Below are 20,831 nucleotides of genomic sequence, written 5' to 3' on the forward strand. Positions count from 1 at the left end.
TGCAGAAATAGGAAACAAGGCCTACTTGAGAAAAGGGGAATAAAATAGCTAAGGATAACTGATAAGAAAGGTGGGTTGCTGGAAGATGAAAAGGCAGGTTGTTGATGTACTATGAAGGGCTCTCAATACCAAGGTTATATTTGAACCTAATCTTGAGAACCACTAAGTTTTGAGCGTGGGAATAACAAAAAAAAGAATTTCTGTACTTCATATCTGTTCAACAAGGTTGACAGGAAAAACCAGAAAAATGCAGAGACTAGGGCAACAATGTCAAATTAGGAGAATACTGTTCTTATGTCTTCTCTTCTTTTTTAATTAATTAATTAATTTGGCTGCGTTGGGTCTTTGTTGCTGTGCGTGGGCTTTCTCTGGTTGTGGTGAGTGGCGGCTACTCTTAGTTGCAGTGTGCAGGCTTCTCATCGTGGTGGCTTCTCGTTGCGGAGCACGGGCTCTAGGCTCACAGGTTTCAGTAGTTGTGGCACACGGGCTCAGTAGTTGTGGCTTGTGGGCTCTAGAGCGCAGGCTCAGTAGTTGTGGCGCACAGGCTTAGTTGCTCCACGGCATGTGGGATCTTCCCAGACCAGGGCTCAAACCCGTGTCCCCTGCATTGGCAGGCGGACTCTTAACCACTGTGCCACCAAGGAAATCCCTCTTCTCTCCTTATATGTTTACTGTCATCTCTGCTTTTAGTTTACATTTAAAAATACCAAAAATGCTTTCTCTTTTTTATTTTTTGAGCTATATGTTTTATTTTTGTAACACTATTACATAAGCAAAACCAAAAACTGAGTTTTGGAAAAAAACACTTCATTAACACTAAAAATAAGGTACCTACACTATAAATCACCTTAATATTCTTTCCATGTTAAAAATGATACAATTTTCAATCCGACTGGTTTTTTTTAAAAATCACATTTTTTAATGTAAAGATATTTACTGTTTATATGAAAAATATGGAAGCAAATGTCTATCAATAGAAGATTAATAAATATGGGTTAACTATGAATAGAATACATAATGTAGTCAAGAGAAAGATTTAGATAGGTCTAAATATGTAGCTCTGAATAGGTCTCCAAAACATATTTAATTAAAAGTGTGGGGACTTCCCTAGTGGCACAGTGGTTAAAGAATCCGCCTGCCAATGCAGGGGACATGCATTCGAGCCCTGGTCCGGGAGGATCCCAAATGTCCCGGAGCAACTTGGTCCGTGCGCCACAACTACTGAGCCTGTGCTCTAAAGCCCACGAGCCACAGCTACTGAGGCCCGCGTGCCTAGAGCCCATGCTCTGCAACAAGAGCAGCTACCACGATGAGGGGCCCGTGCATGGTGGCAGGTAGTGGCCCCCGCTCGCCACAACTAGGGAAAGCCCGCGCACAGCAATGAAGTCCCACTGCAGCCAAAGTTACATTAAAAAAAAAATTATTAAAAAAAAGAAAAGTGTGTGTGGCAGGTGAGAGGGAACAAAGTTTCAAAAAGTACATATAGTAAGGATTTCATTTCTACACATAAAAAGAGGAAACGTCTACCCATGCTGGTATAGGCATAAAAATTATCTGGAAAGACTACAAATAGAGGGATTGAGGCTTGGGGGAGCAAGACATTTTACTTCAAGCACTTTTGAAATGTTAGGGTTTTAGCTTATTTTTATAGTAAAAGCTAAAAAATACCAACATTTACCTTTCAGGACGTGAACCTTACAGAAGATAAAAGGAGACTGGGTAAAAATTAGTATTACTATGTTAGCATTATGGCTACTTTACAGAGCACTTACAATATGTACTATAATCTAACGCACAATGCAAGGGAAATCTGCCTCCTTATAAACACTATTACACATTGGAGATTTCATTGCTCAGAAATACTCCACAATAGGTAGAAGGAGAAAAGTTAAATTTTACTCCTAATAATTCTTCTTAAAATTTAGAGACATTTAATAGAATAGTTGAGCAAAAGCAGAGCATTCTAATTTACTTACCATTCAATCATGAGGAGACGATTAAGACAATCTTCCCCACATGCTATTTCACCTTGAGCTCTTTCATCTTTAGAAAGAGGTGTACACTCACACTGCATTCGCTTAATATCCCGATGGGATTTATTCTTCTTTCTAGTGGGTAAAATTTTATTAAAATTGGTTAAAAAAATGTCCTGGCAATGATACAACATACACAATCAAAAATGTGCTAAATCTCACTAGTTTCCCATTTAATGATTCTCGTTAAGTCAATCATTCAAAAAGAAGAAAACATCTAACCACTAAGCATTTATGAGACTGAAAACACTAGGAATTGTATTGCAAAACAGGTGAGAGAGACAACCTCAGCCTTGGCAAATGGGAAGCTGGGGTAAGTTCAGGTCTATCATTTTGGACTCAGTCCTTATTTCCTAGTCCTTGTCATCTAAACCTTGAACTCTGAGCAGTTTCAAATGTTAATAGTCATATTTGGCTCCACAGAGAAATAGGAAAACTCATGAATATCAAATAATAACATAGCTGATTAATTAAAGTTAGGTTTAAGAATCAGTCCTCATGGACTTCCCTGCAGTCCAGTGGTTAAGACTCCGCGATTCCACTGCAGGGGGCGAGGGATCAATCCCTGGTCGGGGAACTAGGATCTCGCATGCAGTGGAGCAGCCCAAAAAAAAAAAAAAGAATCAGGCCTCATGGATATACAAATAATAGTTGAGATACAAGGCTAAGGAAGAAAAGGAGTTGCTTTAGAAAGAAAAAGGAGTTTTTAATTAAGAATTTAGCTCAATCAAATCCTTTAGAGAATCCTTTAGCAACATCACTTTTGTACAAATCCTGTTTAAAAGAAGACTGAATGATTTAAAAAAGAAAAAAGAATGACGTATATATTATTATAGAATAGCATTACTACAGAGGACTAAACTTTCTCAGTGTAGATTTGGCGGGGAGAAGATAAATGTTCGAAATTGACTGGGTTCATAAAAACCTAAGCCAGAGTTTGCAAAGCAAAAGTGAAAATGTGATTATTTACTGGTCTTTTTGTTGAACTCTATTTTTTGATCTTTGTCAAAAAGGAAAAAAAAAAATCAAGGACAGACGAATAAGATCCCTTTCTTAAGATTAGGGAACTATGACTTACTCTTCAGCTATTAGACAAGTGAAGAGCACAGCTGCTCTAAGTGACTGTCTTAATCTAACTAATCTGCTTTCATCTCCAACATATGTTCTACTACAGTCTCAGTTTTATAAAGTACCTAGTGTGTCATGATAGTTTCCACTAAGTTTGAATAACAAGTATGATTCATCTGGATCAATTAAAGATATAATTCATTAATGAGCATAAGAACATGCTTAGCCTGAAGAAAGATGACTAAAGATAAACAAATTATCTTTTTATAAGTACTTAAGAGCTATGTGTAAAAACAGTAGCTTTATTTTGTATTGCTCCAAAAAGGCCAGATGAGGACTAACGGGCACAGATTTCGCTCAGGTAAGCCTATTTTCACTAGACATAAGAATGCACATACTATTTTACAATAATTTGTCTTCTTAGTGGCTTCTATAAATGCCCAGCTTATATCAAGCACTTTAAAATGCCTCTCACCAACCAATTATGTATATGAAACTCACTGAATAAAATCCAGAGGGTTGGGTTGATTAATTTTATTTCTATTCTTTCACAAAGATCATGTAAGTTGCATCACTCTACTCACAAAATTCTTAAGGAGTACCACTTAAAATATTCAATATTTTGAAGTTAAACCTAATTTACAACTAGTTACAAATGAACGTAATTGTAAGAGGCCCGCTTTATCCTTAAAAAAAAAGTGGTTTTTTTTTTTTTGCTATTTAAATAGGAAAAACTTCTGATGGGTCTAACTTTAAGATGAAGTCTTTTACCTTATCCACAGTGGAAAATGTCTTCATTTTAAAAAATTCTGAATGCTTAAAGGGATGATGGCTAAGTTGATTCTCAACTAGAGGAGAAATTTCCAAAAGGAGGTAGGTGGTTAGGAGACTATAAATTTTTTTTAAAGGCATATTCAACATATATTTACATTGGGAAAACAAGATTATCAAAGAGAGGTGAAAGAAAGTCGACTGAGAATCTGTGCTCTAGGAATTTGTTTTTATTATCCTAGTCTCATTATACCTTGTTTCATGTTAGGGATTTCACCATTTAAAACTTAAAGACTTGTTATGCTATTGCCAAGTTTAATCTACTAGCAACAGATTTTGAAACATGACAAAAGAAAACTATATTCTAATCGAGTTCCAGCTTGTAAAGTACCTAAAGATATTTTTCAAAAATGTTCAGAATGGTGCTCGCTTCTGTAGCATATATACTAAAATTGGAACAATACAGAGAAAATAGCACGGCCCCTGCGCAAGGACGACATGCAAATTCGTGAAGGGTTCCATATTTTTAAAAAGAAACGAAGTTGAGTTATTTCTAGTGACGTGGATGGACCTAGAGACTGTCATACAGAGTGAAGTCAGAAAGAGAAAAACAAATACCGTATGCTAACACATATATATGGAATCTAAAAAAAAAAAAAAAGGTTCTGAAGAACCTATGGGCAGGACAGGAATAAAAACGCAGACGTAGAGATTGGACTTGAGGACACCGGGAGGGGGAAGGGTAAGCTGGGACGAAGTGAGAGAGTGGCACGGACATATATACACTACCAAATGCACAACAGATATCTAGTGGGAAGCAGCCGCATAGCACAGGGAGGTCAGCTCGGTGCTTTGTGTCCACCTAGAGGGGTGGGATAGTATCAGGAGAGTGGGAGGGAGACGCAAGAGGGAGGAGATATGGGGATATATGTATCTATATAGCTGATTCACTTTGTTATACAGCAGAAACTAACACACCATTGTAAAGCAATTATACTCCAATAAAGATGTTAAAAAAAATGTTCAGAATGAAGGAAAAAAAAATCCAACGTAACTTTTTTCTTCTCTAAAAGCAGACTATTTTGCTGGAGTTTTGTTTCACTTTCTGCCACAGTTTCACATGTAAAAGAAATTTAAGAAAAACTGGGCTGGTCTATATACTTTTTTTAATGTACTTCTAGAACCAAAGAGGTAATGGGACCAAAAAAAAAAAAATTTAGACATCCCCTTCCTGTGTGTGGGGTGGGGGGGAAAATTGGGGGACTGTACACCATCAAATCTAAATAGGTAAATACACTTTTAAAATTTTTTAAGTTACATTTTATCACACAACCATATTTCATACAATTGAGCTCATATATTCTGAACTTTTGAAAGTTAATTTTTTTCCTACAAAACGAGGTTAATACTTGTCCAACAAGTATTAATTTGGCTTACCTTTCTGTTAAATAAACATTTTCTTCAATCAGATCAAAGTAACAAGGCATCTTCCCTTGTTTGGCACATTCCTTCCACCGCTGTGGGTCCCTGAAGTCCTCCATGACACACGAAGGCCCAACCAATGCTGAGCCTAGAGGCACTGCTGTCTCTCCCTGCTCTACCTCCACTCTAACTTTCTTTCTGTCCTGAAGCTCACCATCACTTTCAGAATCACTCTCCAATTCCTGTCTCCTTTTTTTAAGAGGCCCTCTATCTTTCATATCATTTTTTTCTAAGTTTTTCAAAAGATCTTTCCTCTCATTCACAGCTAAAGAGTCCTTAATGGAATTGCTGCTTATTTCAGGTGCTTGCACGGATCCCTTGTCCTTCTGAAGGGACAGAAAAAATTTATTGGACTGGCTTGAAAAGTGAGATCCTCCACGTTGATCCCAATTCTCCTCCTCTTCACGGTCATCTGTTAAGGAATCTGGTACCTGCCCTTGAATTCGATCATACACAACCCCAGTTCCAGGCGGTCTACCTGCTGATCTTGGATCCCAGTAGCCATTGCCTTGCCAGTAATTATGTGTCCCACTATACTGTTCTGCACTTTGCTGATACTTGTGTCCACCACAGGCTCCATAGCTGCTGTCAGGTTGCTGATATGTGGTAGTAGGCTTTTCTTGTTGAGAGAAGTCCCACCCTAGATTTCTGAGCTCTTCTGATGAACGGAAACCATCCACTCGGGAGATCTCACAAGAAGAAAAATTTGACTCTGTTTTCCCCAGTCTACTATCTGGCCTGTTAGGGAAAGTGGTCTGTTGCCGAGACTTACTTGAGACATCTTCAAAATCATCAGAAGAATAAACTGGCAGCTCTTCTTGCTGCCTAGAAGTTATTCTGGCTTTCACTGCTTCCTCAGAATTTGGATGACCTAGAGGGTCAGATTTTATGTCTGTATGACTTGTACTATCAACCCCATCACTCTGAGGATGAGCAATTTCAGACATGTGATTATCTATCTGTTTTCGGCTGGGCTGTATAAAAGAAATTTCTGAATTCTTCTCTGTTGCTTTATGAAAGAAGAACTTCTCAGTTTGAGGACAGGCTTTACTTGCTACACTCTCAAATTTTTCCTCATATGAATGCCTCCTTGGCTCCAATCGCTCATCTTCCCAGTGGTCAGAATAGTGTCTGTAACTTTGACTGCTCCTAGAAGAACAAGGACTTGTTTCTTCCATGGGCAAAGTAGAATTCTTTGGCACAACCACAACAGACTGAAGACGGTTTCTTGGAATACTGCTATCATCAGAATCTGTATCTTCTGAATCACTTTCATCACTTGAACTTTCGGAAGAACCAGAATAATCTTCGTGGACAGTAGATACAATCTCTGAGGCATGACCACTACTGTCACATTTTAAGGTATATGTTACACCATCACTGTCCTCCATGATTAAATTCAAATCACAAGAAGAAAATACAACTTCTGAATCATCAGAAGTATGTGCATGTCCTCTTCCACCTTCTTCATCTAAAGAGATTTCTGGTCTTCCTCTTCTATCAGGCAGTATGGAATTCCCTTCTTCTTGAGCCTCTTGCACACATTTCCCAGATAGTCCATTATTATGCCTGTCTTCCCAGGAAGCAAATCCTCTTCCTGAATCAGGAAGGCCACTACCTACTTCTATTATTTCTTTCTCTGCATGCTTTAAAAACTCTGAGCTTTTACTCTTCAGCACAGCATCCAAAACTGAAGATGTATTCTCTCCGCATTGCAAGAGAGTTAAACTGTCTACTTTTATTCCTGGTGGAAGACTCTGAAGAGATGAAGCAATACATGAGCTCCCTGTAGGTTGATATAAATCATCAAAATGATTAATAGAAGCTGAACTAGTACTACCAACACTCTGCTTATATTCTCCACATGCAAATTTTGAGTGCTGATCTGTCAGACTTCCATTATCACATATAACTGTTTTTGATTTCAAATGCATGTTCATAAAGCTATTTGAAGAAATCTTCGTTACTAAAGGCTCAGTATTTTCAGCTCCGGAATGACAAAAAGAAGGGCGGCTGTCGTTTGAAGTACAGTATATATCTGAATCTTTGGTTTTACAGCAAGAAACTCTCCCATCAACTGGTTCTTTAACTACTGTTTTGGAGTAATCTATAGTCATAACTGGCAAAGATATGAGTTGATCCTGGTGTGGCGACACTGGAGGTTCTGTTTCTCTAAATGGGCTTTCTGACTTACTATGCTGCATGCGAGTATCATCCAAGTCTTTTTCTTTACATCTATTAATATTTTGAAATCCATTTGATGAAAGCATGCACGTTTTGACCAAAGGGGATACCTCTGATCCAGTCACACTATCATCAGAAGACATCAAAACAGTGTCACGTTTAGAAGTGCAAAATGTTGCCAAATCAGATTCTGCCCCAGGAGATCCATTTATATTAAATTCTGTGGGACAATAACTTCTTAATTGATCATTCTTCACTTTACATAAAGAGTCTAATTCCTTAATACTGTCATAGCTATCATGTCCTATAAATTCAGACTTAAAAACAGGTGATTCATCTAGCTTTTTAAAAGTAGGTGAATCATTTAATCGATTTGATGGAGATGGAGACCCAATCTTCTCTCTTTCAGTAACTTTACTAATCATTCTTAATTCACTACCTTTTGAACAAGGAGTCTGTAAACTAAAAGAATGAGACTGTTTGATTTCCTCATTCAATTCTGTACAACAGAAAGAATTTTTAAATTTATCAGACTTGGGTGCAGGTTTTGAAGGGGCAGATTTATAACGGGAAGCACTGTTACCATGCTTGGAATATGATGACCCCCGTCGGAATCCCAGTTCATTAGTGGGAGAACAACATCTTTTCATTGCTTCATTTTCTGAAGTCCTTTTGGATTCTCTTTCTAATTTTGAGGAATACTTTCCTCTCTTCTCCATCTCTAAATAAGAGGACTCAGTTTTACAGTCTCGATCAGATTTAGAATAGGAGGATGGTGTCCTTAGGTCTCTGTAAGAGGAAGAATGAGATGAGGTGCGCCTTGAGTATGTCTTCTTATACTCATCTTCTGAGTCAGAACTTTCTCTTGCCCTGTTATCTGTATATGGCCGAGAATAGCGTGCCCTCTCTCGATAAGGGGAACTCCTATGGTAGCGACGATCAGAGTCATAATAATGGGATCGTTCTGACCGAGAATAGGATGAACTAGTTCTAGAACCTCTGTCAGATCTAGAACGAGACCTGCTCCGCCTTCGCTCTCTCTCTGATCTACAGCGAGAAGATATATAACGAGTATCTCTTTCAAGTTTTGAGTAGCTAAAATATTTATCATCTCTCTCTGTTTTAGATCGTGAAGATTTCCCTAAATCCTCACTTTTTAAAGTTGCTAAGCTCTTTTTTGAATCTCTTTCTTTTTCAATGTTGGCTGAAAATTTTAAATCATGTGATCTTTGACTTGAGGAAGTCCGTACAGAATCTTCATCCGATTCTGAACCAAGAAAGGTGCCTTCAGATTGTGAGGATTTCTTCTTAGAACCTGTTTTTTTAGAGCCCAGACTACTCTTAGAACTATCTGGAATTTCTTCTTCCTTCCCAATATGGGAATCTTCTTTTTGTGAAGGAATATCTGCTTGCTCATTCAAATTGTGAGTTATGTGTTCTTCTGAACTATTAGACACAGGGTCCTGCTTAGTGTCCACTTCTGATGATTCTGGTACAATTGTAACTGGTGGTTCCTTCAATGCTCTAGCAGCTACATCTACTGGTGCTGTCATCAGAACTGTCACTGGTGTGTGTGGCAAGGCCACTGGCTCTGTTACTGGTGCTGGTAATGAGGGTGTTGTGGCTTGGGGAGGTGGAGGTGGTGGAGGTGGAGATGAGGGTGGCGAGTCTACAGTTGTTGATTCTGCTATGACTGCTGGTAATGGTACTATGGGAGGAGATGGAGATGCCACTGCTGTGGTAGAAGTCAGCAGTGGCCTGGATGTTACATGAAGCAGATGTTTCTTAAAATGGATTTTGCCCAATTCTACCCTTGATTTTGGTGGGGAAGATTCTTCTGTAGTAGATAATGTATCTCCAATGTCCATTTTAATTTTAGGGGTCGAGTCTACTTGAAGAGGTACAACTGGGGAATTTGGAGTATCATTTTGCTTTTCACTGCCAAGTGCCGTCAGAAACCTGTTCTGCAAAGTTTTCTTTGTAAGGCTGAAGCTGAATGACACCTTCTGTCGTCCCTGTTCCTCCAAATTAACTTTTGTCTTGGTGCCTTTGGGCAAAAACCGACTAGAAGCAACACCTTTGAACATTGGTCCTTTGATGAAACCTGTTTTCTGCACATTTTCAATCTTTGCCTATAAATGAACAAAAAAAGCAGTTACTACTACAATAAAGTTACTTTCAAATGGCTAGCATCACAGTTTAAAATGTAAGGGAAATGAAAAGTCCTTTTTAATGACAAACAGCATGAATTTCATTAAGCTATATATGCATTTTTAAAAACTCTTTATTATGGAAATTTTCAAACATACCCAAAAGTACAGAGAATTGTTTAATAAACCTCTAAGTAAACATCCTCAGTTTCAACAATTATCTATATTTTTCCATTCTTATCTTAAAGAATTTTATCCAGTTTTATAACTATTTTCCAGGCAGAATTTTTAATGAGAATTTAAAAAATAATCTGATGTGTATTTCAAGATACACTACAAGAGGACATGTGGATAGAGAGCAACAGCTAACATCTCAGTAATGAAAATACTTTGTTCTTGTGTCCTATCTGAGAAGAAACATCAGAAGTCATTATAACCAGTGGTCTTCTGGTATCACATAGAATCACTTGGGTACTTGGTAGAAATATAGATCTGTGACAAAACTCCAGGAAATAACAATTCAATAGCTCTAAGGTGAATAAAGTTTATTTTGTTTTGTTTTTTGAGAACAAGCATCTCAGGCAATTCTGAGGGACTTCCTAGATTTGGTAAACCACTGGTATAGAGCAGTCTCCCATCTCACTCATTTCACAGATGAGGTAACCAAATGGGGACCAGGCCTTTCTGCCTTCCTGGAAATTACTCTGTCCTGGCAAACTACTACTGCATCTGCCTGGGCCCCACACACCCAGGCCATGCTGATTTATAGTCTGATCCTACCGTGAACGACAACTACAAAGTATACATCTAAGAAGACTTCACCCTTCTTTATTTGCCAAACCACCAAAGGAACTGATGGGCGTTAGAAGTTAAAGGCATAACCTCGGTTGTAGACAGAACAGCAGGAAAGTCTATAGCAACAAACTCAAGCCTAAATTAAAGATAGTACACTTGCCATCTACAACATTTTTCTAACTGACATTCTTTAATCAAGTCTGGCTATTTAAGAGAACAGTTTTCTACTTCAACATGGTAAAATCTGAGATCAGTTTTCAAAATTATACAGTTACCGTTCAAGTGGGAAAGTAAATGTTTTCACATGCATTATCACAGAGCAGTGGTCTTCAAATACTTTTTAAGAAAGAAAATTCACTTTTCAAATTGAATTTTACATGGAAGCTCAATGCGTAAAAACAGGTAAAAAGCTGTCTCCAAAGTTGCCAGCTTCCTTTACCTTGACTAAAGCTCTTGAAACTCCGAAGTCTAAAAACCATTTTCTTGAGATATACAACATCCCTCACTGGAATGAATTACTGTAGATCCAAAAACAAAACTAAGCAAAAACTATTACTTCATTTCACATTCAAAATGATAGCTAAATTTTGAATGTTTTCAAGCTCATAATCGCTGAATACCTAATTAAATTATACATACCTCATTTTCTTCTTCTCTATTGTCATCCAGCCAAGAAAGCATGCAAAAGAATAAAAAGAAATCATAAATACTTAAAACCGATTGAAATGTAAGTTGTTTTTTATTAAAACTTAGGATACCTACAACCTCCAGGTATATTCTATATAGGCTGTCCGTTCCTTCATAGCCTTAGTTACATTTAGCATAGCAAATGTTTAAAGAAGATAGTGTCATGCACTGTGCTAGGTGATGGAGAGAAAAGGTGAATAAAGCAGAGTCCCTGCCCTCAAGAAGCTCTTACAGTTTCCTGTAAATACAAAATATAATTTTGTTATAAAAGTAATTCCAACATAATGGAGTAAATACAAGGATAGAAATATGCACAAATGTAACAGCAATGAGGAAGATAAGCAACTCAGTTTAGTGGAAGGATAGGAATGCAAAGAATCCTTTCTAAAAGAAAAATTAGTTTTTGAAGAATGAATTTGAAGGGAGATCCTTAACGAAGGAAGATCCCAGGCAAAGACATAGAGATTAAAACATAGAACAATATGAGCAAGGAAACTATAAAATAATGTTATCTGAGTATAAAGCATAAGGCAGAAAGAAGCCAATAATTAGCCAAAGTAGGGAGCAGTGGCCAGGTCCAGAGACCAGGTCTCTTACAATGAGAAACATTTTATCTTATGAATTAGTGGTTCTCAACCTGTTCTGGTATCTGTTCAGCAGTCCCTTTGCTTAATGCAAGGTTTACACTCTACATCAGAGCATGTGGCTTTCTGAGCTCACAGTTATATTCTAACAAAGATAACCACACTATGTCCTGACTGAGGAATCAAAAGGTAAAAGTCTGGTGTATATCAGTGCACTGAAGCACACTGGGGGAAGAGAAGATACAAAACGGTTTTACGCTATAACAGCCAGATTTGTATTTTAAGCCAGTGTCTCTGTAGACTATGTGGCAAGACTGGAGTACAATAATCTGTCTTAAACGCCCCTTAAAAGAAATGTACTAAAAATCCTTTTCCTAAAAGTAGGCTTTACTCCACCATAATTCAGTGCATTCACCAGAGTCCATGGTAGCCATACAAAACAAAGTAATGAAGGGGAAACAAAGTTGGCAATACATGGATGAGATCTAAAGCAGTGCCAGGGTTAAACACTTTTTTCTACTCTAAAGCCACAAAGACTACAGAGATGTGACCTTAGAACTGCTGTATTTCATCAATTCTATGATATACATTTTTCCCATGTATAACACCTCTACACAATGCATCATACTATCAATAACATCACAGTCTAATTGGCAGAGTTTTTTCCTTTCTTAGTGATTAAAAAAAATAATTGTGTCTCACAATATGGCATACTACATTCGATTTAAATTAGTACCATGTGAAATTTTTTTTAAAGAACAGAAAAGGAACCTGGAGATGTCCAAGCATTTGGAATGTCATTCGTATTTGTACTCCTCTTTTCAGTGGATGTTTTAGAAAAAGCATTCGTGGTTGTCTTCACGGTATCCATACACACAAAGTGCTGGAAATACTGAGGTTACCAGAACCCTTTCCTAAGTCTCAGCACTTATACTTTGGATAAACAAGTGAAAAAAATTCTGACAAGCTGTAATCAAAGTGATCACATGATCAAAGGGCTAAGGAAACATTATAAATGTGGGACTTGAGTGGGCATGTGGGGGGAGGAAATAAAGTTTCAATCCAGAAATCAGAAAACTGCTTGACAAAGATAGCAAGGCATTTCCCATAACTTGATAATATTTTTAAAATTTATAATAAAAAGGGGACTTCCCTGGTGGTCCAGTGGTTAAGACTCTGCGCTCCCAATGCAGGGGGCCCGGGTTTGATCCCTGGTCAGGGAACTAGATCCTGCATGACACAACGAAGACCCTGCATGCCTCAACAGAGACCCTGCATGCCACAACAAAGACCCAGTGCAGCCAAATAAATAAATAAATATTTTTAAAAATAAATTTATAATAAAAACAATATAAGCACATACAGAAAATATGGGGGAAAATATCCAATTTTTCTCATCTTAAAATCATTTCATGTTAATAGAAATCAAATTACACACAAGCAAAAAGAAAAGTCCACAATCCAACCCATCCAGAGACAACTGCTGCAAACACCTTGGTATACAGAGCCTTCTAACACTTCTTTTGTGTGTGGGGAGGGTGTTAAAACAGAGATTTTTGTTTTTCTTCTTGAGTACAGTAATCATACCACACAAGCCATTCTGTACCTTGCTTCCCCCACCCCCCATCATAAATACAGCAGGTGAGCAAACGATGTGTTTAGATCAAAGGAAAAAAATGGAATCACTGCAACAGATGGAGGAGGGAATGATCTTGAGAGAAGGGGATATAGATGAGTAAAGACATAGGTAAGTTTCAAAATAAAGCAAGATATTCCTTTTGGCCTGTATTTCTCTCTGACATCATTAGTTGAAAGTTAGGGGCAGGGACAAGGTAAAAGACTTGGAAAAATTCAAGTGTGGGGAACAAAAATGGAAGCAGACTATAATCTTCAATGTTGCTGCCCCAAGTTGGACATTACTAATTTATAATCAGAGTCATTGGCACACTTATGTTACTTCCCCTTGCAGCATTAGGCTATCTAGAAGCAATGAGGACAAACGACTGATGAGTTACTCTATCAAGTTGGGTGGGACAAGAGAGGTAGAAGGCGGCAAGGGGCTGAGAGAATTGAAGGCATTCCCAAGAATGATCCACAGATAATAGAATAGGGAGTAAAATCTGAAGGAAGCTGATAAACTGAAGGAACAGGGTAGGGACAAGATAGCAGCAGCTTCAAAGAGTAGATTTGGTGGAAACCAGAAAGAGAAGTAGAAGGGTATCGTGAAGGAATTGGACATTATGGTCAGACTAATATTTCAGAGTTGGAGTACCCTTCAGAAGATAATACCTAGGTGTGGCCAGGTGAGTAGACTGCCACAGCAATAAGAGGACAAGCCCTTTTTAAAGATATTAATGAAATTGTGAGGCCATAATTAATAGCAAGAATCAGCCACAAATGTTTCTAATAAAAGAACACTTGCGGGGACTTCCCTGGTGGCGCAGTGGTTAAGAATCCACCTGCCAATGCAGGGGACACGGGTTCAATCCCGAGTTGAGGAAGATCCCACATGCAATGGAGAAACTATGCCCATGAGCCACAACTACTGAGCCTGCGCTCTAGAGCCCGCAAGCCACAACTACTGAAGCCCGCGTGCCTAGAGACCGTGCTCCACAACAAGGGAAGCCACCACAATGAGAAGCCCACACACCATAACGAAGAGTAGCCCACACTCGCTGCAACTAGAGAAAGCCCACGTGCAGTAACAAAGACACAACGCAGCCAAAAATAAAAAATAAATAAATAAATTTATTTTCTTTTAAAAAAAAAGAACACTTGCTTTGGTAAATAATATAATGTCAAGAGCAAAGAATAGGGTTTTTGAAGGAAAGTTGTTGGAACAAGGGTATGGAAGCCACAGGTAAGAGTACTAAGCCTCCTGTGCCCCTGCCATAAAAAATGAGGCATGCGAAAACAGGCATTTAAGTCTCCAGCATGGGATTGTGCTAGAGTGCCTTATTTCTTCTTTTAAAAAGCTACTACAGAAGAAAAACCAGAGGAATACCGCAGCCAGTTTTCTGTCAAAAACGTACAGTATGCAGATCTGCAGCTTACTGAAGAACTATAAAGAATTCTGACTAATCCATGTCAACGCAGAGACAAATCTCTATTAGGTCACAGGACACATGTGGGAAAACACTTAATTAAGACTTTTAGTCATAGCAATCTCAAAGAACCAAAGAATGACATGATTATTTAAATCAACAACCAACCAACTTCTCAGGCTAGAACGTAAGTAAAGTTTCCAAAGGGAGGCCTGGTATAATGAGAGATATTTGGCCATATCAACAATATTCATAAATGTAAACAAGTTGGATAGTAAGAATCTATTCTAGATACCATGTTACACAGGAAATGTTTATAGTTAAAACAGAAGTATTTTTATTTACTGTGGAAAAAAGACAATTTAAAGCAGTGGTCCCCAACCTTTTGGGTACCAGGGACCAGTTTCGTGGAAGACAATTTTTCCACGGACTGTGGTGTGGCTGGGGGGGGTGGTTCATGCAGTAATGCGAGTGATGGGGAGCGGCAGATGAAGCTTTGCTCGCTGGCCCACCGCTCACCTCCTGCTGTGCAGCCCGGTTCCTAATAGGCTGTGGACCGCTACCGGTCCTTGGCCCAGGCGTTGGGGACCCCTGATTTACAGAACCTTAGTGACTTATTTCAAAATATCAGAAAACTTCCAAGATAAAATAGTCTTATTTTGCTCAATTCCAAAACTTGGACCTATGACCAAGAGAAGTATAGAATGACAGATTTTACCTCATTTTAATTTAGAACATTTTACACTAGTTTTCCTTCTCTATTTGAAAAAGTAATACATGTACGCAGGGGGAAACTCTGTAATACAAAAAGATATACAACTAAAATTAGATCTCTCTATGTAGTGGCAACCATTGTTAAGTTTCGTACATCCTTCTAAAAATTGTGTGCATATATGAGCAAATACATTACTTTTGACTCTGGGAGGGCTCACGCCAAGGAATACTTTCCAGAACTTCTGCTGCCAGGGTCCTTGTCCTCACGGTGAGCCACAGCCACCCACCGCCTCTGCAGGAGACCCTCCAACACTAGCAGATACATCAGAAATACATCTACACGTGGAACAACTCCTACAGAACACCTACTGAACACTGGCAGAAGACCTCAGACCTCCCAAAAGGCAAGAAACTCCCCACGTACCTGGGTAGGGCAAAAGAAAGAATAAACAGAGACAGAAGAATAGCGATGGGATCTGCACCAATGGGAGGGAGCTGTGAAGGAGGAAAGGTTTCCACACACTAGGAAGCCCCTTCACGGGCGGAGACTGCGGGTGGCGGAGGCGGGAAGCTTCGGTGCTGCGGAGGAGAGCACAGCAACAGGGATGCGGAGGGCAAAGCGGAGAGATTCCCGCACAGAGGATTGGTGCCGGACCCGCACTCATTAGCCCGAGAGTCTTATCTCCTCACCCGCCGGGGCGGGCGGGGCTGGGAGCTGAGGCTCGGCTTCGGTTGGAGCACAGGGAGAGGACTGGCGGCATGAACACAGCCTGAAGGGGTTAGTGCACCACGGGCTGGCCGGGAGGGAGTCCAGCGGCGGGGGGGGGGGGGGGGGGGGGGCGGTCTGGACCTGCCAAGAGGCAAGAGACTTTTTCTTCCCTCTTTGCTTCCTGGTGCGTGAGGAGAAGGGGTTAAGAGCGCTGCTTAAAGGAGCTCCAGAGACGGGTGCGAGCCGAGGCTAACAGCGGGGACCCCAGAGACGGGCATGAGACGCTAAGGCTGCTGATGCCGCCACCAAGAAGCCTGTGTGCGAGCACAGGTCACTATCCACACCTGCCTGCCAGGGAGCCTGTGCAGCCCGCCACTGCCAGGGTCCCTGGATCCAGGGACAACTTGCCCGGGAGAACGCACGGCGCGCCTCAGGCTGGTGCGACGTCACCGGCTTCTGCCGCCGCAGGCTCACCCCGCATCGTGCCCCTCCCTCTCCCCCGGCCTGAGTGAGCCAGAGCCCCCGAATCAGCGGCTCCTTTAACCCCGTCCGGTCTGAGGGAAGAACAGACGCCCTCCGGCGACCTACACGCAGAGGCGGGGCCACATCCAAAGCTGAACCCCAGGAGCTGTGCGAACAAAGAAGAGAAAGGGAAATCTCTCCCAGCAGTCTCAGGAGCAGAGGATTAAAGCTCCACAATCAACTTGATGTACCTTGCATCTGTGGAATACCTGAATAGACAACGAAACATCCCAAATTGAAGAGGTGGACTTTGAGAGCAAGATTTATTATTTTTTCCCCTTTCCCTCTTTTTGTGAGTGTGTATGTGTATGCTTCTGGGTGAGATTCTGTCTGTATAGCTTTGCTTTCCCCATTTGTCCTAGGGTTCTATCTGTCCTTTTTTTTTTTTTTTTTAACTTTTAAAAATAACTTTTTTCTTAATAATTATTTTTTATTTTAATAACTTTATTTTATGTTCTTTTATTTCCTTCCTTCCTTCCTTTCTTTCTTTCTTCTTTTTCTCCCTTTTATTCTAAGCCGTGTGGATGAAAGGCTCTTGGCTCTGCAGCCAGGAGTCAGTGCTGTGCCTCTGAGGTGGGAGAGTCAACTTCAGGACACTGGTCCACAAGAGACCTCCCAGCTCCACATAATATCAAACGGCAAAAATCTCCCAGAGATCTCCATCTCAACACCAGCACCCAGCTTCACTCAACGACCAGCAAGCTACAGTGCTGGATACCCTATGCCAAACAACTAGCAAGACAGGAACACAACCCCACCCATTAGCAGAGAGGCTGCCTAAAATCATAATAAGTCCACAGACACCCCAAAACACACCACCAGACATGGACCTGCCCACCAGAAAGACGAGATCCAGCCTCATCCACCAGAACACAGGCACTAGTACCCTCCACCAGGAAGCCTACAGAACCCACTGAACCAACTTTAGCTACTGGGGACAGACACCAAAAACAACGGGAACTACGAACCTGCAGCCTGCAAGGAGGAGACCCCAAACACAGTATGATAAGCAAAATGAGAAGACAGAAAAACACACAGCAGATGAAGGAGCAAGATAAAAACCCACCAGACCTAACAAATGAAGAGGAAATAGGCAGTCTACCTGAAAAAGAATTCAGAATAATGATAGCAAAGATGATCCAAAATCTTGGAAATAGAATAGAAAAAACGCAAGAAACATTTAACAAGGACCTAGAAGAACTAAAGATGAAACAAGCAATGATGAAAAACACAATAAATGAAATTAAAAATACTCTAGAAGGGGTCAATAGCAGAATAACTAGGCAGAAGAACGGATAAGTGACCTGGAAGATAAAACAGTGGAAATAACTACTGCAGAGCAGAATAAACAAAAAAGGATGAAAAGAAGTGAGGACAGTCTCAGAGACATCGGGGACAACATTAAACGCACCAACATTCGAATTATAGGGGTTCCAGAAGAAGAGGAAAAAAAGGGACTGAGAAAATATTTGAAGAGATTATAGCTGAAAACTTCCCTAATATGGAAAAGGAAATAGTTAATCAAGTCCAGGAAGCACAGAGAGTACCATACAGGATAAATCCAAGGAGAAACACGCCAAGACACATATTAATCAAACTGTCAAATATTAAATACAAAGAAAACATGTTAAAAGCAGCAAGGGAAAAACAACAAATAACGCACAAGGGAATCCCCATAAGGTTAACAGCTGATCTTTCAGCAGAAACTCTGCAAGTCAGAAGGGACTGGCAGGACATATTTAAAGTGATGAAGGAGAAAAACCTACAACCAACATTACTCTAACCAGCAAGGATCTCATTCAGATTTGATGGAGAAATTAAAACCTTTACAGACAAGCAAAAGCTGAGAGAGTTCAGCACCACCATACCAGCTTTACAACAAATGTTAACGGATCTTCTCTAGGCAAGAAACACAAGAGAAGGAAAAGACCTACAATAACAAACCCAAAACAATTAAGAAAATGGGAATAGGAACATACATATCGACAATTACCTTAAATGTAAATGGATTAAATGCTCCCACCAAAAGACACAGACTGGCTGAATGGATACAAAAAAAAGACCCACATATATGCTGTCTACAAGAGACCCACTTCACACCTAGAGACACATACAGACTGAAAGTGAGGGGATGGAAAAAGATATTCCATGCAAATGGAAACCAAAAGAAAGCTGGAGTAGCAATTCTCGTATCAGACAAAAGAGACTTTAAAATAAAGACTATTACAAGAGACAAAGAAGGACACTACATAATGATCAAGGGATCGATCCAAGAAGATATAACAATTGTAAGTACTTATGCTCCGCAATGGGAGAGGCCACAACAGTGAGAGGCCCGCGTACTGCAAAAAAAAAAAAAAAAAGCTATCTCTGATATAGGTCAAAACAGCACTTCTCTCCCCCAAGTCATACTCATCAACTACTCTTATACCGCCAAACAGTTGCAACTTTAATGCCAAGTGTCTATATAGATAGTAAGTAAAGCTATTTTCTTTAAACAAGAAATCACTTTGTAAACAAACACAGCTGATCTCGAATGTTTCGCTGTACAGTTCCTAGTCAGTGAGGAAAGGCAAGAATATGATCCCGAATGTTAACAATTGTATATACCTGAAATCTGTTTCTAAATTTTTCTTCCAAATCAGCTTGCAGGAACACTTGAATGAAGTGAATTATGTTCTCCTGTTCAAGCAATTTGTTCTCCAAAACCCATAATTAGGCTGCATGGGGATCTAATTTGAACATTTTAGGGCTTGTTACATACAAATGAGTTTCACTACTTTTATTCATTACTTTGAGTTAAATCTCTTAAATTATCTGTTTTATTTTTCTCATTAGCAAATTGTAGGAGAGGGGATATCCATTACCAAATAACCTTCAAAACACAGAATGCATAAATGCTGAAATTCATTTTTACTACTAGTCAATAAATCACAGCAGAAAGAGCTAAAGGTAGTTCTCAGTAACCTCATTACATTATGTATACTACTGTCTTATAGCCCCATTATTAGACCACCATCACCATTACAAGTAGCTAATAGAATATTTTCCATTTTTCAGGTACTTCGTTAAATGCTTTACATACATCTAGCTCATCTGATCCTCAAACCTAAGAAGGGTATACTACGTATTTGTATTCCCACTTTTACAAATGAAGAAACCTACAGTTATAGCTGGCAAAGTGGCAGAGCCAATTATCCAGGCTGTTTGACTGCAGAGCCCTTGCTCTTTAAGTCAAATATTTATTAGCTATTACACAAAACTGGGAGAAAAGGGTAAAAAGTTTCAGAGAAATGTATTTTGATTCGGTATAATAGTCAATGTATCTGCCTAACAACAGAAGGGGCTGTATCATGAAATAAAGAGTAACAGAAGTGTTCAAACTAGAGTCCTGATGATCATGTGTCTGTGTTTCAGGGCAATCAAACAGATGGTGAGTAATAGCTGTACTTTATAGCAGAATTCTAGCTAATAAATGCAACAATCATCAATGGCAGCAAAACCCAGTAGATTAAAGTTTGATGAGGAACTTTGTAATGAATGGATCAGAGTGACTAGACCAGAATCCACTGATTAATTCTGACATCACTAAAAGTAAGACAACAGGGTATGTGCCCCCCACATATGATGCAATAGGTAACTGATAAACTACTGGCAGTCGTGGGGGTGAGGGGTCTGATGTAACTACCAGTCTCAAAAAAATATATAGCAAACATATAAGGAGACTATCACAGATTAAGAGAGATTTGAGATCTAGTAATCACATAATGGGACTTCCCTGGTGGCCCAGTGGTTAAGAATCCACCTTCCAAAGCAGGGACGTTCGATCCCTGGCCAGGGAACTCGGACCCCACATGCCGCAAAGCAACTGGGCCCTTGCACCACAACTACTGAGCCAGCGCTCTGTGGAGCCCATGCGCCACAATGAAAGATCCTGCATGCAGCAACGAAGATGCCGTGTGCCACAACTAAGACCTAATGCAGCTAAATAAATAAATATTTTTTAAAATTCTTTAAAAAAATTACATAACTATTTTTTTAAAAGAATGAACAGGGATGATGTACTAAATAACATTAAATATTTCCTG

General features: G+C 39.6%; 1 protein-coding gene and 1 non-coding gene across 8 annotated transcripts in view; one reads left to right on the top strand and one right to left on the bottom strand.

The window, feature by feature from the left end:
• SETD2 (SET domain containing 2, histone lysine methyltransferase) overlaps positions 1-20,831 on the bottom strand; it is a 113,442-nt gene that overhangs the window by 74,063 nt on the left and 18,548 nt on the right. For 5 of the 7 annotated variants that reach the window (XR_003430828.1, XR_003430829.1, XM_027096974.1 and 2 more), the window contains exons 2-4: positions 11,123-11,162; positions 5,310-9,670; positions 1,977-2,108 (exon numbers count right to left, since the gene is read on the bottom strand). Coding sequence is in view for 4 of the 7 variants with exons in the window: in XM_027096974.1 (XP_026952775.1) it covers positions 1,977-2,108; positions 5,310-9,670; positions 11,123-11,162 (4,533 nt within the window). In the remaining 3 variants the exon portion in view is untranslated. The remainder of the gene's footprint in view (positions 1-1,976; positions 2,109-5,309; positions 9,671-11,122; positions 11,163-20,831) is intronic. The other 2 variants (XR_003430830.1, XM_027096973.1) reach the window with 1 other exon arrangement.
• On the top strand, positions 4,295-4,400 carry LOC113615066 (U6 spliceosomal RNA). The gene has a single exon (XR_003430898.1). It is a non-coding gene; the product is annotated as a U6 spliceosomal RNA (small nuclear RNA).

Source organism: Aethalodelphis obliquidens, unplaced genomic scaffold (assembly GCF_003676395.1).
Source record: "Aethalodelphis obliquidens isolate GAN/ISIS:26980383/991018 unplaced genomic scaffold, ASM367639v1 scaffold111, whole genome shotgun sequence".
Classification (NCBI taxonomy): domain Eukaryota; kingdom Metazoa; phylum Chordata; class Mammalia; order Artiodactyla; family Delphinidae; genus Aethalodelphis; species Aethalodelphis obliquidens.